At 43.0% G+C, this 15,043-nt stretch overlaps 1 protein-coding gene across 2 annotated transcripts in view; it reads left to right on the top strand.

Moving 5' to 3' along the window:
* The window catches only part of KCMF1 (potassium channel modulatory factor 1), a 68,698-nt gene that overhangs the window by 20,911 nt on the left and 32,744 nt on the right, over nucleotides 1-15,043 (top strand). For both annotated transcript variants that reach the window (XM_073345912.2, XM_073345911.2), the window contains exon 2: nucleotides 7,892-8,059. In XM_073345912.2, coding sequence (XP_073202013.1) covers nucleotides 7,892-8,059 — 168 coding nt within the window. The remainder of the gene's footprint in view (nucleotides 1-7,891; nucleotides 8,060-15,043) is intronic.

Below are 15,043 nucleotides of genomic sequence, written 5' to 3'. Positions count from 1 at the left end.
TTTATGTTGCAGGGTTGTGGCTTTGAGGGAGCAAGCCCAGAACAGTTATTTTTTTAAAAAACTCTGGTTTGTAGGCTGATGCTGTGATAGTCAAAGGGGCCTGAGGGAAGTAGATGACCAGCTCCCATTGAATTTCAAAGGGATTTGGCTGCCCAACTTGCCTTTTGAAGCACTCAGTCTTAGTTAAAAGAAAAGGAGGACTTGTGGCACCTTAGAGACTAACCAATTTATTTGAGCATGAGCTTTCGTGAGCTACAGCTCACTTCATCAGATGTTTACCGTGGAAACTGCAGCAGACTTTATATACACACAAAAAGAAAAGGAGTACTTGTGGCACCTTAGAGACTAACCAATTTATTTATATACACACAGAAATCATGAAACAATACCTCCTCCCACCCCACTGTCCTGCTGGTAATAGCTTATCTAAAGTGATCAACAGGTGGGCCATTTCCAGCACAAATCCAGGTTTTGTGCTGGAAAACCTGGATTTGTGCTGGAAATGGCCCACCTGTTGATCACTTTAGATAAGCTATTACCAGCAGGACAGTGGGGTGGGAGGAGGTATTGTTTCATGATTTCTGTGTGTATATAAATAAATTGGTTAGTCTCTAAGGTGCCACAAGTACTCCTTTTCTTTTTGTGTGTATATAAAGTCTGCTGCAGTTTCCACGGTAAACATCTGATGAAGTGAGCTGTAGCTCACGAAAGCTCATGCTCAAATAAATTGGTTAGTCTCTAAGGTGCCACAAGTCCTCCTTTTCTTTTTGCGAATACAGACTAACACGGCTGTTCCTCTGAAATCAGTCTTAGTTGTTAGGTTAGTAGATGTCAGGTAAATTTGTCCAGCACCCCATGTAACTCATGAAGTAAAGCTGGTGTAAATGAGCATCTTCATTCTAAAGAAGGGAAGGCCCTCACTCCTGGCTGCAGCTTGGCTGCCAGCCCCCACTTTTGCCCCCTGTCTGTGGCTCTGCTCCCGGCCCGAGGGAGCATGGACACATTCCATTACTGGTAAGGGGCCACATGAGATGGAAAGTTTGGGTATCACTGCCCTACTGAATCCATTCCATTTCCATTGTGAAGCTGTACGCTTTTTTCCCATTATTTCACATTGTGTATGACATGACAAGTAGCTCGTATGAGTTTTACAGTCCTGCCTTATTCTCATCCAGTATGATATTTACACCATCCCACTGGGAGGGATCTTTCCTTTTTAGCTGTGACCTCAAACTTTGCTACTTCACCCAGATACAGAATTGCTACACCTGGCTACTTGGAATCCTACCTAGGTTCTTAACTTTAGATAATGTAATTTGTCTCAAGGAAGTCTAGAAGGCGCTATTGGAATCCTGCTAGCTTCTTTTTGGTTTTGGTTTTTTTGGAGTCCTGTCCATTGAAACGGGCACGTCTTTTAATTTGTTTTTTTGTAGGGATGGATTACCTTGAGTATGCTATCTATCTTCTCTTTTGAAACTGTTACTTTCCCTAAAAAAATCTATTAACCATCCCCAGTATTCAAGTGTACTTGGAGCTAATTGTGGTTTACCACACTTGTGTGAATGAAAAATTTGTCTTTACTCATTTACTGCAGAAGCATTTACTTATAGGGATTTTGTATGTATACCTTCAGATTAGACATCTCACTGCTTCATGGAATTTTAATTTGGTTTTAAATAAACTCAAGAACCATTTTGGGTGTAAACTATATTACTTTTTAAAGTGACTTTTCTGGTTAGTTCTATTTTGGCCAGACAGGTAGGTGAAATTCAGACGCCTTTTCTCCTGCTTGCAGTATTTCACAAAAATAAGCCACTCCTGTTTAATCTAAGAGATTGTTAGCCAAATTGGTCTACAAATTTCATCTCACATAGACTATTGCCCTTCCAATCTTACACTTTGAGATCTCATGCTTTGTTGGATGAGGCTTGGCTACATACACTGAATTTATCTGGGCAGGACTAAGCTTTTTTCATAGCTCATCTTGGTGGTTCATTGCATTTGGAGAGAACTCAAAGGGGGAGTCTGTTCATTCAGAGACAGGCCAAGTGGCTATTTCTGTGTATCCAGAGTAGTTATTCTTTATTCTCAGAGAGAACTTCAGGTCATTCTACAAGATGTGTGGCAGCCTCAGCAGCTTGTCTCTGTAAAAATATATATTTTCAAACCCCAAATTTGCAAGGTAGTCAAGTGGCATTTGAGCCATACTTTTATCCTGTATTTTCTTCCTCTGTTGAAATCAGATCAGATGCTCACTTCAGTCTCATCAATTAAATACTACTTAGCTCTCCTGTTATGAGTGTTGCTTCTGTAGGTTAATTCCTAGTAGAAAGAATTCCATAAAAGAAGAAGGAATTTTACTTATGACTCACTTGATTTGGAGGAGAGGAATCTACAGGCACAAATGTGAAAGTGGCATTTTAAAAATACTTTAAGCCTGAGCATAGTTTTTCATCTAAAATATCTATGCTAAAATATTTGTGTAGAAATTTCTTGTGTAAAGTGTTTTCATGCATCAATAAGCAAAAACTTAATGTGAAAATACTGCGTTCTTTATACTGAAGGAGAGAGAATTTTGTCCATAGATGCTAGTATGTATGTTCTGATTTGTCTCATTGAAAAAAAAATTTGTTTTATGTTAGTATTATTAATAGATATCAAGAAACCTTAACCTTTTATGAACTGAGAGGATTGCTAGTGAGGTAAAATATTACCAAAAAAGGGTTTAGGACTGCTGTTTAATCAATTAAAAGTACTGTCTTAGGCTTTTAGCACACTGCTACCCTCTAGTGGAGCTATCCTGTATTAAAAAAAAGACAGTCCTATTTCCATTGGCTTGTCAAAAGGGCAGGGGTGGGAAATAAAGCAGAAAGGAGAGAAGAGAGGTAAGAATAGACTAGAACAAATTCTGATTCTGAAAACAGTAACAAGGGGTTGAGACTAGGGTCTCAGAAGTTTAAAGAATCTGATTCAAAGATCCCAGCCGTAAGACTAAGAGGGGAATTGAGTTGAATTGTTTTCCTTTGCCTTTAAGCAAAGAGAATTGACTAGGAGGGGAGAGGTATGTGCTCATGAAGTGTAGGTGTCATTCCAAACTGGAATGTAACTATTTCTTTGGACCTGCTCTCATTGCACATTCATATTTTAGTAATAATTTAGTAGGACTCAGTGATTTAAAAAAAAAAGTTATTCATTTTGCTCAGCCCACCCAGTAGAAAGTTTAAAACATCTACAAATGCTTTCCTGTTAAGATAAATTTATAAAATGCATTGAAAATACAATTTTAAAATCCGCATTTGAGCACGTTTCAGTTGTCTCACTGAAAGGGGCATGTTGTAACACTATTAGGGGAATACAGTGGTGGAGACTGGAGGGCAATTTTCAGTTCAGGTGGAGATTCATAAATGTATATTTAAAAAACACTGTCATTAATGCTAGAGGGCCTGCTTTGCATTTACATCAAACGCCCTTTAACACTAAGGCACCTGCCAAAAGCGGCGTAATCAGAATTGCTTTCAGAGTGTCTAGATTCTTGCCATACATGGTCTAGTGGTTCTCAACCTTTCCAGATTACTATACTCCTTTCAGGAGTCCAATTCATCTTGCGTACCCCCCAAGTTTCACCTCACTTAAAAACTACTTGCTTACAAAATCAGAAATAAAAATACAGAAGTGTCACCGCACACTATCACTGTGAAATAGCTGACTTTCTCATTTTTACCATATAATTATAAATCAACTGGAATATAAATATTGTACTTACATTTCAGTGTATAGTATATAGAGCAGTATAAACAAGTCACTATGAAATTTTAGTTTGTACTGACTTCACTAGTGCTTATTATGTAGCCTCTTGTAAAACTAGGCAAATATCTAGATGAGTTGACGTACCCCTGGGAAGACCTCTGCGTATACCCCTGGTTGAGAGCCTCTGGTCTACAGAATTGTCCCTCTTATTATCCTCTTTTATATTGTGGTCCTTCCCCATGCTCATTTTCTCTGTAAATGTCAAACTTGTATTCTGAGAATTTGTTTGCAATGTTTAAAGTAAATGGGGAAAAGGATTGGACACAGGAGATAAGCTGACAGACCTGCTGTGCTCACTCTCCTGTCATATTATCATTAAGATTTTTAGATAGTCTGGATGTAGTGTTGAATTCCGTATGCAGTGCAAAAATTTGTTAATAGATTGTGGGGATTAAAAATTGAAAAAATCTAAGAAATTAAGCTGCTAGCACAACCAGGTTTTTGATTTCCAAAGGTTGAAAAACTTTTCTTAAGACCTACCCAAGAAAGGGAATGCAGTTGCTGTGAGGGGGATAATCGTTTGCAGGAGGATCTGAGCAATATCAGTGGGTTGGCAGTGTGAGATTTTGGGTTGCTCTGTGGTAGGCTTTGACCAAAAATGGGAATAATCATAGAAGAGCCAAATCCAGGGTAAAGAGTTTAAAAAATGGGAGTATAGAATGAGTCTTCAAGTCAATAATTTGGAGCCTAAATAACCTGATTATCAAAAGTGCTGAGCACCCAGCAGGTTCTGCTGGTTTTAATGGGAGCTCTGGGTATTCAGCTCTTATTTAGGTGATTAAATTGGCTTAGGTGTCTAACTTTAGGTTCTCATTTTAAAAATGTCGGCTCAGGATCCTTGTATGGAACTAAGAGATATAAAAATAGTAATGTTATACCATCGGTTGCAATGTGTTAGAAAAGTGAGGTGATAACTGACCGGGAGTGAAGTGAAGAAATACTGGCATGCAGAGTTGTGGAGATATCTGTGTTTTGGATGATTTAATGATTACATAAGAACGGTCATACTGGGTCACACCAAAGGTCCACCTAGCCCAGATCCTGTCTTCCGACAGTGGTCAATGCCAGGTGCTTCAGAGGGAATGAACAGAAGAGGTGATCCTATTGCCCATGTTGTGTTCTGGACCTAGAATTCCAAGTAGTAGTGATGTGATATAAGTCTTTAGATTTTTTATTTTATTTTATTTTTTTTTGCAGCTTTAGTGTATACATTTTGTAGTTGAAATTTATGAATGGATCATAGCATGTCCCAAAGCTTTCTATTTGCAAAAGTGGTGTATAAACATTTTTGAGTGCATAAATGTGTATGTAGTTAATATTTTAACAAAGCTTTAAAAATAACCCGCAAGCTGTGTTTTCATTTATATTCTCAATTAAGGGAAACCCAGGTATTTTTCCCAGAAAGAATACCCAGTGAGTTCTTTCTTTCTCTTCTGTGTCATTTTGAAATATTTGTGAAGAAAACAGTTTTTAACACTAGAAAGTTTATTTTCCCACTTAAATCTGTGAATGAGTACTCTAAAGAGTTAAAAAGACCGTGATAACTTAAGGGTTCTTATTGTGACATAAGAAAGTGACAGAATTGTCTAAAAGCCTACAAGGGAAGAGTAATGGGTGGAATCGTTTGGTGATTGGAGGGAGGTGCATGTCTGGTGGGTAGAATAAACTGTCATTGAATGTTGAAGGAAGAGGAGCGAATGAAATTATGAACTGTTGGGGGGACTGGACTTAAAATTTAGAGGCGTGGGCAGAGCATTTGATGTGGTTCTCTATAAAGCTGGCTATTTTATATATTTTTCACTCTTCACTGTATTGAACTCTGAAGGTGGTGGTTATCTTTCTAACTGTACTAAGTGTTAAAGGTACTGACAGTAACCAACCTCTGGCATTAGTGTTCACTGATCATCAAACATCAGGATGTGAATTTATCTGACTGTATGTACCTGAAGTTGAAGAAAGTGGTAGGAAGCAAGCAAAATTGAGTGAACTAAAATAATGAAAACAGATGATTCTTCACAATCATTGTGTAAACATTATCAAAAGTTAAATAGCAATATTGAAAGGATTCTTGCTTGTCTCAAAAAGTGTAGGAAATAAGTTTCTTCAGCTCCTTCGAGATCAAATGTACCTACCACTGAATGGGATTTCATCTATTGAAGGAGAAAGTCAAAATATTCATGAGTTTGATACTGAGACATTGATACCATCATCTTCATTGAAATATAAGATATGATGAAACGCTTAAACACTGTTCCAGGCCACGAGCAGTTTAAAGAAATGATTGAAGCACTTTCCTATGGATATACTCTTCCAGGCAGATTTAAATTCACAGGTCCACTAGTAGAATGTGGCAAGTGAAGAAATGAAGGAAAAATTAAAGGAAGAACTAAAAAAACCACTATTCATACTAATGCACAATGTCAAACAAATGACCAGATAATGGCTACAAGTATCCATATGGGGGAAATCCATTCCTATTTAGTCCTATTGATTCTGCGTCTAAAAAGAAAACCACAGAATGCTGTTTAAGTTGTTGAAGACCTCACTTGAGAGAAAAGTCTGACAAGGAGATCTTTGCCATTTGCTTAGACAATGAAAAGCTTCTGAAGTGTCGTTGTACTAAAATTCTGATGTATAGATGTTGAGTATGCTATTGAAACCTGATTGACCATGGAGTAACACCTAACAGAGCTCTAAAACAGACTGGAAATTCAAACGTTAGTCAGCAGGCACCATCATTCTTATGGATGATAGGATTGGTTGTCCCAGTTTTCCCAGTGGCTCCTGATGGAACTCCCAGGAAGAGGGTGTCTGCACTTGCAGCCGACTATGAAAAGCACGTACAAATTTGCACTGAGCATGAGAAGGACTTTGATCAACATATGGCACACATTTACACTAGATCCTTTCTATAGACTCCTGTAATTTACAAAAGCAATTGAAGGAAATTTAGAGATTTGACAGATTACAAGCAGATGACACTCCTGATGCAGTCTGTGACTTTATCTAATTAACAACAAAAAATTGAAACCACATGGATAACATCACAAAATGCTTAGGAGAAGCTATGAAACCTTTCCATGACATAGCCAGCGTGACTAATCCCAAATACAAAGTTAGAGCTCAGAATAAGGAAGAAACTGAAAAGTGACTGATGGAACATAATTCTGCTTTTTTTCTTCTTTCCGAGTGTTTTGAAATAGGAGATCCAGATGGCTATTGCAGATATGTTTTGTGAATATGATTTTGTCAAACTGTTGCATCAAAAAAACAGAACATTGTGGAAGTAAAATCACAAAAGACAGAGAATGATTTAATTCAGGATTTTGTCAGGTTTTTAAAAGACCTGCATTCTGGACTAGCTACATCATCACTTGACTATAGTTTTTAGCATCTTCAGATTGTTTTAGTCAACACTTCATTTCAGGCAGTGTTCTGAAAAAAATCAAATTACTAAAATTGTGTCTGTATTTAAAAGCACATACAAAAGATTGTACAGTAGAACCTCAGAGTTACAAACACCTCAGAAATGGAGGTTGTTCGTAACACTGAAATGTTCATAACTGAACAAAACGTTATGGTGGTTCGCTGAAGTTTACAACTGAACATTGACTTAATACAGCTTTGAAACTTTACTATGCAGAAGAAAAATGCTGCTTTCCCTTTATTTTTTAGTAGTCTATGTTTAACACAGTACTGTACTGTATTTGCTTTTTAAATTTTTTTTCTCTCTCTCTGCTACTGCCTGTTTGTGTACTAGCGGTTCCAGATGAGGTGTGTGGTTGACTGGTCAGCTCATAACTCTGAGGTTCTACTGTAGTCTTAACTAGTTAGTAAGCTAGTGATTTGATTGTGTTCTTGTGCTTCACTTGCAGAATTCAGGCTTTTCATTTTGGACCCTATGTGCCTTTTTATGTTTGAGGCGTAAATGTGCTTAGTCCTATAATATGTTTTATTTGCATAAAACCTTCCTCGGTTTTTCTCTGGTGTTGCGTTCAGGTGGAGGACAAATAGAGACAAGCCTGCTTTCTTTCAAAACGAAGTGCAATTACCACTGTTTATGAGCAATTTTCTTTGTTTACAGGTGTCAGCTGCGATGCATGTTTAAAAGGAAATTTTCGAGGTCGCAGATACAAGTGTTTAATTTGCTACGATTACGATCTGTGTGCATCCTGTTATGAAAGTGGTGCAACGACAACAAGGCATACAACTGACCATCCAATGCAGTGCATACTAACAAGGGTAGATTTTGGTAAGTGACATCTCATTGAAATTGTGGTGGTTATTTTGAAGTATATCTAAGCATAGTATGTATTGTCATTTTCTGTTTTATCAATGTGGGCTTTTGAGCAGCATCATTGAAAAACAAGTCTACAGAATTTAGCTTTTTCTTTTAAAAGCATTCTACTGAGGCTTGTCTTTGGTGGCAGCATATGAAACTTATTTCTTTAGAAGGTCTTTATTTCTGCTTTCTCTTCATTTGACTCTTAGGTTATCTGCTCAGATATTTGAATACATCTGTTAAGGACATCTATCAGCATAAAACAAACTGAATTTTATGACAAGTTATAGCAAGGCTAAATGGAAAAGTGAATACTCTGCTGTAAAGCAGGGGTGGCCAACCTGAGCCTGAGAAGGAGTCAGAATTTATCAATGTACATTGCCAGAGAGCCACAGTAATATATCAGAAGCCCCCTCATCAGCTCCCCCAACTCCCCTGCTCCCAGCACCTTCCATCCACTATCAGCCCCGCTGATCAGCGTCTCCCCCGCCCTCCCCGCACCTCCCGATCAGTTGTTTCATGGCATGCAGGAGGCTCTTAGGGGGAAGAGGAAGGAGCGAGGGCATGGTAGGCTCAGGGGAGGGGGCGGGAAGGGGTGGAGTAGGGGCAGGGCCTGTGGCAGAGCCAGAGGTTGAGCAGTGAGCACCTCCTGGCACATTGGAAAGTTGGCGCCTGTAGTGCCAGCCCCGGAGTCGGTGCCTAGACAAGGAGCTGCATCTTAACTTCTGAAAAGCCGCATGTGGCTTCAGAGCCCCAGGTTGGCCACCCTGGCTGTAAAGTGTCACTGGCTAGAATTAATGTAGTGACAAAGATGAGATGGGGAGGGCTGTTATCTTTGGTTGTTGCTCTGGGGTTGTTAACACATCAGTGGCAATGCTAGGTTGCTCCTGAATACTGGAAAATTAACATCAAGTCCTTTTGCTTGGAATACACTTGAGTACAACTATTCTAATTAAGTACAGAACCATTAAATATAAAGATTGGCTTCCGTTCCTTTGTTTCACAATCGTGATTCCATAGCACCTGTGACAGGGTCAGGCCAGATGGCTACAGGAAGAGTGATAGAAGGCAGATATATTAGCCCCAGGTTAAGTAGGTCTCTTTACCCTGGGTAAGGTAACAGGGAAGGTTCCAGAACAATCAGGAACTTTGTGGAAACAATTGAGGCAGACAGGCTGATTTGAACACCTGCAACCAATCAAGAAGCTGCTAGAATCAATTAAGGCAGGCTAATAAGGGCACCTGGGTTTAAAAAGGAGCTCACTTCAGTTTGTTATGCTTGCGGGGAGCTGGGAGCAGGAGGCGCAAGAAGCTGAGAGTGAGAAGGCGTACTACTGGAAGACTGAGAAGTACAAGCATTATCAGACATTGGGAGGAAGGTCCTGTGGTGAGAATAAAGAAGGTGTTGGGAGGAGGCCATGGGGAAGTAGCCCAAGGAGTTGTAGCTGTCACACAGCTGTTACAGGAGCCACTGTAGACAGCTGCAGTCCAAAGTGCCCTGGGCTGGAACCCAGAATAGCGGGTGGGCCCGGGTTCCCTCCATCCCCCCAACTCCCTACTTGATACCGGAGGAGTTGAACTGGACTGTGGGTTCCACCAGAGGGGAAGGTCTCTGGCCTGTTCCCCGATCCACTAGGTGGATCAGCAGAGACTGCAGGGATTGTTAGTTTTCTTTTCCCCATGCTGGCCAGTGATAAGGCTAACTGCGTGAATGGCAGATTTGAGCCAGGAAAGTGGCCAAACTGAGGGCTGCCGTGAACCCCTGAGGCGAGAAAATCTGCCAGTAAGCTCAGGACCCACCAAGGCAGAGGAGGAACTTTGTCACAACTGGTGTGAGAAGTGGGATTCGAGCCCACGCCTCCATAAGGAGACCAGAAGGCCTACTATGATCTTCCTGAAGAAGCTGCAGCAGATTACCCCCAGCTGAAAGCAGAGATCCTGGCCAGATCTGGGGTAACAACTGCAGTGCGTGCCAGCGGTATCGCGAGTGGAGGTACCAGGAAAACAAAACCCCGCGGTCCCAATTGTTTGACCTCATCCATTTCACATGAAAGTGGTTGCGAACTGAGTCCCGGAGTCCGGAGGAGATACTAGAGGTTCTGGTCATTGACCGGTACATGAGAGGACTACCGCCAGACCTTCGTGCCTGGGTAAGCCAGAACAAACCCTCCACCTACAACGAGGTTGTTGCACTGGTAGAAAGGCGAAGGACGGTGAGGGAGCTGACCTGACCAGTTAAGGAAGAAGCACCCCGGGTTAAACTAGCAGCACCAAGCCCTAGAGCTCAGGTGAGTGGGCCACCAGGAGAGCCCAGGTGGAAAAAGAGAGGGGCTGAAGGCCCACCAGAAGCCACAAAGAGTCGGAGCACTGAGGGGGAAGAGGATCGTGATGTTAGACTGCCCAAACCAAGAGACCAGGGAACTCCTAGGTCTCTATACAGATGTTACGCTTGCGGGGAGTGGGGACACATAGCTGCACAGTGTCCCAATGCTGAGAAGCCGATGCAGTGTAACCTGGGGAACTGGGCAGACCCATGCTACCTAATTCACCTTGTGGGGGTCTCATTAACCCCACATATGTACACCAGACCAGTGAAGCTAAATGGGGTAGAGACCCCACTGGTTGATTCGGGGAGTGCTATCACACTTGTCTCGGGAAAGCACGTGAAGTGTAGTCAGCTGCTGTGGGCTAAGTGTATAGGGGTAACATGCATCCATGGGACAGTTGGTTATTACCCCGTGATCCCAGTAAAAATCGAGATTCAGGGGAACACTACTGAGGTAGCAGTAAGTGTCGTCCCTAAGCTCCCATACCTGGTGCTCATAGGGAGGGACTTCCCAGGGTTTGGAGACGTACTCCTGGTAGGGGAATTAGAGAAAGGGGAAAACCCTGAAGTCAGTGAGGCATCCACAGTAGACTGTCAACCCCCAATCTTCTCTGAAATATCCCCAGATTTGTTCTCCACTCCCAGACAGGGTAGAAAGTCAAAAAGGGAAAGGAAGGCAGCTAAGGCCTTGGGAACCCGAATACTGACCCAAAACCAGAGGGTTGCTTTCGTAGGTAGGCGGACCCGAGCAGCTGAAAAGGAGGCCACCCAGGAGGGAGAAGCACCCGAGTCTGACCCACACCCTAACGACTCTGAACCAGTAGAGGCAACAGAGACTGGCCCCCTAGATCTCGGGCCAATTACCCCTGGGAGAGGAAATTTTGGATGGGATCAGGCTGAAGACCCAAGGTACGACAACTTTAGGAAGGAGGTGACTGAAATAGATGGGGTCCCCGTGGAAGGGAAAACCCAGGGACCAGGACCCTACTTCATAATGAAGTGCGGAGGTACTGTGCATCCTGCCCAGACTGCCAGCTGCACAGTTCCCGTCCCCACTTGAGGGCACCTTTAGTACCCCTTCCCATCACAGAGGTCCCCTTCGAGCGAATAGCCACTGACCTAGTGGAACCCCTGGAGAAGACAGCCCTGGGCCACCAATATATACTTGTCGTTCTGGATTATGCTACTCGCTACCCAGAAGCTGTCCCCCTGCAGAAGACAGCCTCTAAAACAATAGCTAAAGAGTTGGTGGGGATCTTTGCCCGAGTGGGGATACCAAAGGAGATATTAATAGACCAAAGTACCCCATTTATGTCGAAGCTAATGAAGGACCTCTGTACGCTGCTCCATATCCATACCCTGAGAACTTCAGTCTATCATCTGCAGACCGATGGGCTGGTAGAAAGGTTTAACCGAACCCTCAAGGCAATGATAAGGAAAGTGGTAAGTCAGGACGGGAACGATTGGGACACCATACTACCCTACCTTATGTTTGCAATCTGGGAGGTACCTCAGGTCTCAACTGGGTTTTCCCCCTTTGAGTTATTATACGGACACCACCCCCGTGGCATACTAGATATCGCAAAAGAAATCTGGGAAGAGGAACCCAATGAGGGGAGAAATATAATTGACCATGTGTTGCAGATGCGAGAACGGATAGCCCGGGTCACCCCTATTGTACGGGAACATTTGGAAAAGGTGCATGAGGCCCAGCAAACCCATTACAATCGCCAGGCAAAAGTCCAACAGTTCCATCCACGGGATCGGGTGATAGTGTTGGTACCCACGGCAGAAAGCAAGCTTTTGGCCCAATGGCAGGGGCCCTATGAGGTGGTTGAACCCGTGGGGGAAGTAACCTACAAGGTGCGGCAGCCAGGACGCCGGAAACAAGAACAAATTTATCACATTAACCTCTTAAGGCCTTGGCACCAACAAGAGGTGTGTGTAGTGGCCCAAGAGACCCCGATCCAGGGAAATAACATGCAGGAGCAGATTAGGATATCCACTGATCTGACACCAAACCAGAAGAAGGACGTAACTGAGATGATCAACTGGTACCAGGATGTGTTTTCAACCAAACCAGGTCAGACCACAGAAGCATATCACCACATTATCACAGACCCTGGGGCAAAGGTAACTTTAAGGCCCTATCAGGTCCCAGCAGCAAAAAGGGAGGAGATCAAGGCAGAGGTAAAAAGGATGATGGAGCTGAGCGTCATCAGAGTCCCACAGTCAGTGATCAAGCCCGATAGTGTTGGTGCCCAAACCCGATGACACCACTAGGTTTTGTAATGACTTTCGCCAGCTGAATGAGAGATCCAGATTCAATGCATACCCCATGTCCAGAATCGATGAGTTAGTTGACCACCTGGGCAATGCCCGATTTTTTGACCACCTTTGATTTAACAAAGGGATACTGGCAGATTCCCCTTGCCAAAGATACGAAAGAAAAGACTGCATTCTCTACCCCAGAGGATCTGTTTCAATATACTCTTCTTCCTTTTGGACTGCATGGGGCACCTGCCACCTTCCAGCGTCTTATGGACAAGCTCCTATGGCCCCATACCAGTTATGCAGCGGCATATCTGGATGATGTGATTATTCATTTTACAGACAGATGCATCTGAAGTAGGATTGGGAGCTGTCCTATCGCAGATGGTCGGAGATGAAGAACACCCAATCCTCTACCTCAGCAGGAAACTCCTCCCGAAAGAGCAGAAGTATACCATGGTTGAAAGAGAGTGCCCAGCTGTGAAATGGGCCATGGAAACACTATGTTGTTACCTTCTGGGATGATGGTTTACCCTTGTGACCAACCATGCACCCCTCCAGTGGATGTAGCGAAATAAAAAGAACGCAAGGGTGACCAGATGGGGTTCCTGTCCCTACAACCTTTCCAATTCACCATACAACACCAGGCTGGAAGCCACTATGACGATGCAGATGGCTTGTCACGGGTACACTGCCTGTCCCAAGTTGCCCAACCCTGTGGTGTTGAGCAGAGGTGGGGGATATGTGACAGGGTCAGGCCAGATGGCTACAGGAGAGTGATAGAAGGCAGATGTATTAGCCCCGGGTTAAGTAGGTCCTTTTCCCTGAGTAAGGTAACAGGGAAGGTTCCAGAACAATCAGGAACTTTGTGGAAACAATTAAGGCAGACAGGCTGATTTGAACACCTGCAGCCAATCAAGAAGCTGCTAGAATCAATTAAGGCAGGCTAATAAGGGCACCTGGGTTTAAAAAGGAGCTCACTTCAGTTTGTTATGCTTGCGGGGAGCTGGGAGCAGGAGGCGCAAGAAGCTGAGAGTGAGAAGGCGTACTACTGGAAGACTGAGAAGTACAAGCATTATCAGACATTGGGAGGAAGGTCCTGTGGTGAGAATAAAGAAGGTGTTGGGAGGAGGCCATGGGGAAGTAGCCCAAGGAGTTGTAGCTGTCACGCAGCTGTTACAGGAGCCACTGTAGACAGCTGCAGTCCAAAGTGCCCTGGGCTGGAACCCGGAATAGCGGGTGGGCCCGGGTTCCCTCCATCCCCCCAACTCCCTACTTGATACCGGAGGAGTTGAACTGGACTGTGGGTTCCACCAGAGGGGAAGGTCTCTGGCCTGTTCCCCGATCCACTAGGTGGATCAGCAGAGACTGCAGGGATTGTTCTTTTTCTTTCCCCATGCTGGTCACTGATGAGGCTAACTGCGTGAATGGCAGTTTTGAGCCAGGAAAGTGGCCAAACTGAGGGCTGCCGTGAACCCCTGAGGCGAGAAAATCCACCAATAAGCACAGGACCAACCAAGGCAGAGGAGCAACTTAGTCACAAACCATATTTGAAATGCTACAGATATGGCTAAGGAGGTACTTTCATGTTCTTTGGATTAACTTTTTCAGGCTTGTTCTAAACCTTCAGCGTAAATTTTGTATAATTTGATGATATTCCACTTGGCTGTTATCCATTATCTAAACATGAAAAATCACCCAGCAAGAAAGTAGTGGAAACATGGTGAAAGTAGGAAAGAAAATACTCCTGTAGGGAGAAAGTTCAGCCACATTTTTTAAAAAAAAAAAAAGCCTTAGGGGCACTGAGTTCTGCTACATTTCTGCCTGCAAATGCAGCAACATAGAAAACATGAGAAGTGAATGTCTTTGTAGCCAGTGGAAGAACGTGCAGGAAATGAAAGAATAAAGGATGCTAGGGAAAATGTCTGTTGAAGTAAAGGTTACAGGGTGGTAGCCCAGCAATAAACTGGTGCTACTTCCTGGGATCTGTCTTCAGGGACATTTGAACACAGTTGTTTTAAAAAATCAAAAAATCAGTCACTTACTGTGACCAGAGTCCTAGTGGGGGACAGCTGAGGTCACTCAGTTAAGGTGAACCCCAAAGAATGGGGCAGAGAATCCCCAAGCCAGCACAAAACAGCTTCTTTATTACCTTCTGGTTACTCAGAAGTCCAAACAACACAGTTCCCTTAAAGTGATCCAGCCTCAGACCTCCATCCAGATACCTAAGTCAAATATGATGTCTGAAAATCTTATTTCATCATATAAAATAAAAGGATCGGACACATTACCTCCCAGGTTAATCAATGTTTCAAATCTACCCAAATAAACACTATAGCAAATTCTTATTAACTACA

The sequence above is a fragment of the Lepidochelys kempii genome, chromosome 5, assembly GCF_965140285.1.
Source record: "Lepidochelys kempii isolate rLepKem1 chromosome 5, rLepKem1.hap1, whole genome shotgun sequence".
NCBI classification, from domain to species: domain Eukaryota; kingdom Metazoa; phylum Chordata; order Testudines; family Cheloniidae; genus Lepidochelys; species Lepidochelys kempii.
Note: the sequence above shows the minus strand (reverse complement) of the source record. Positions and strands in the feature narration are given on the sequence as shown.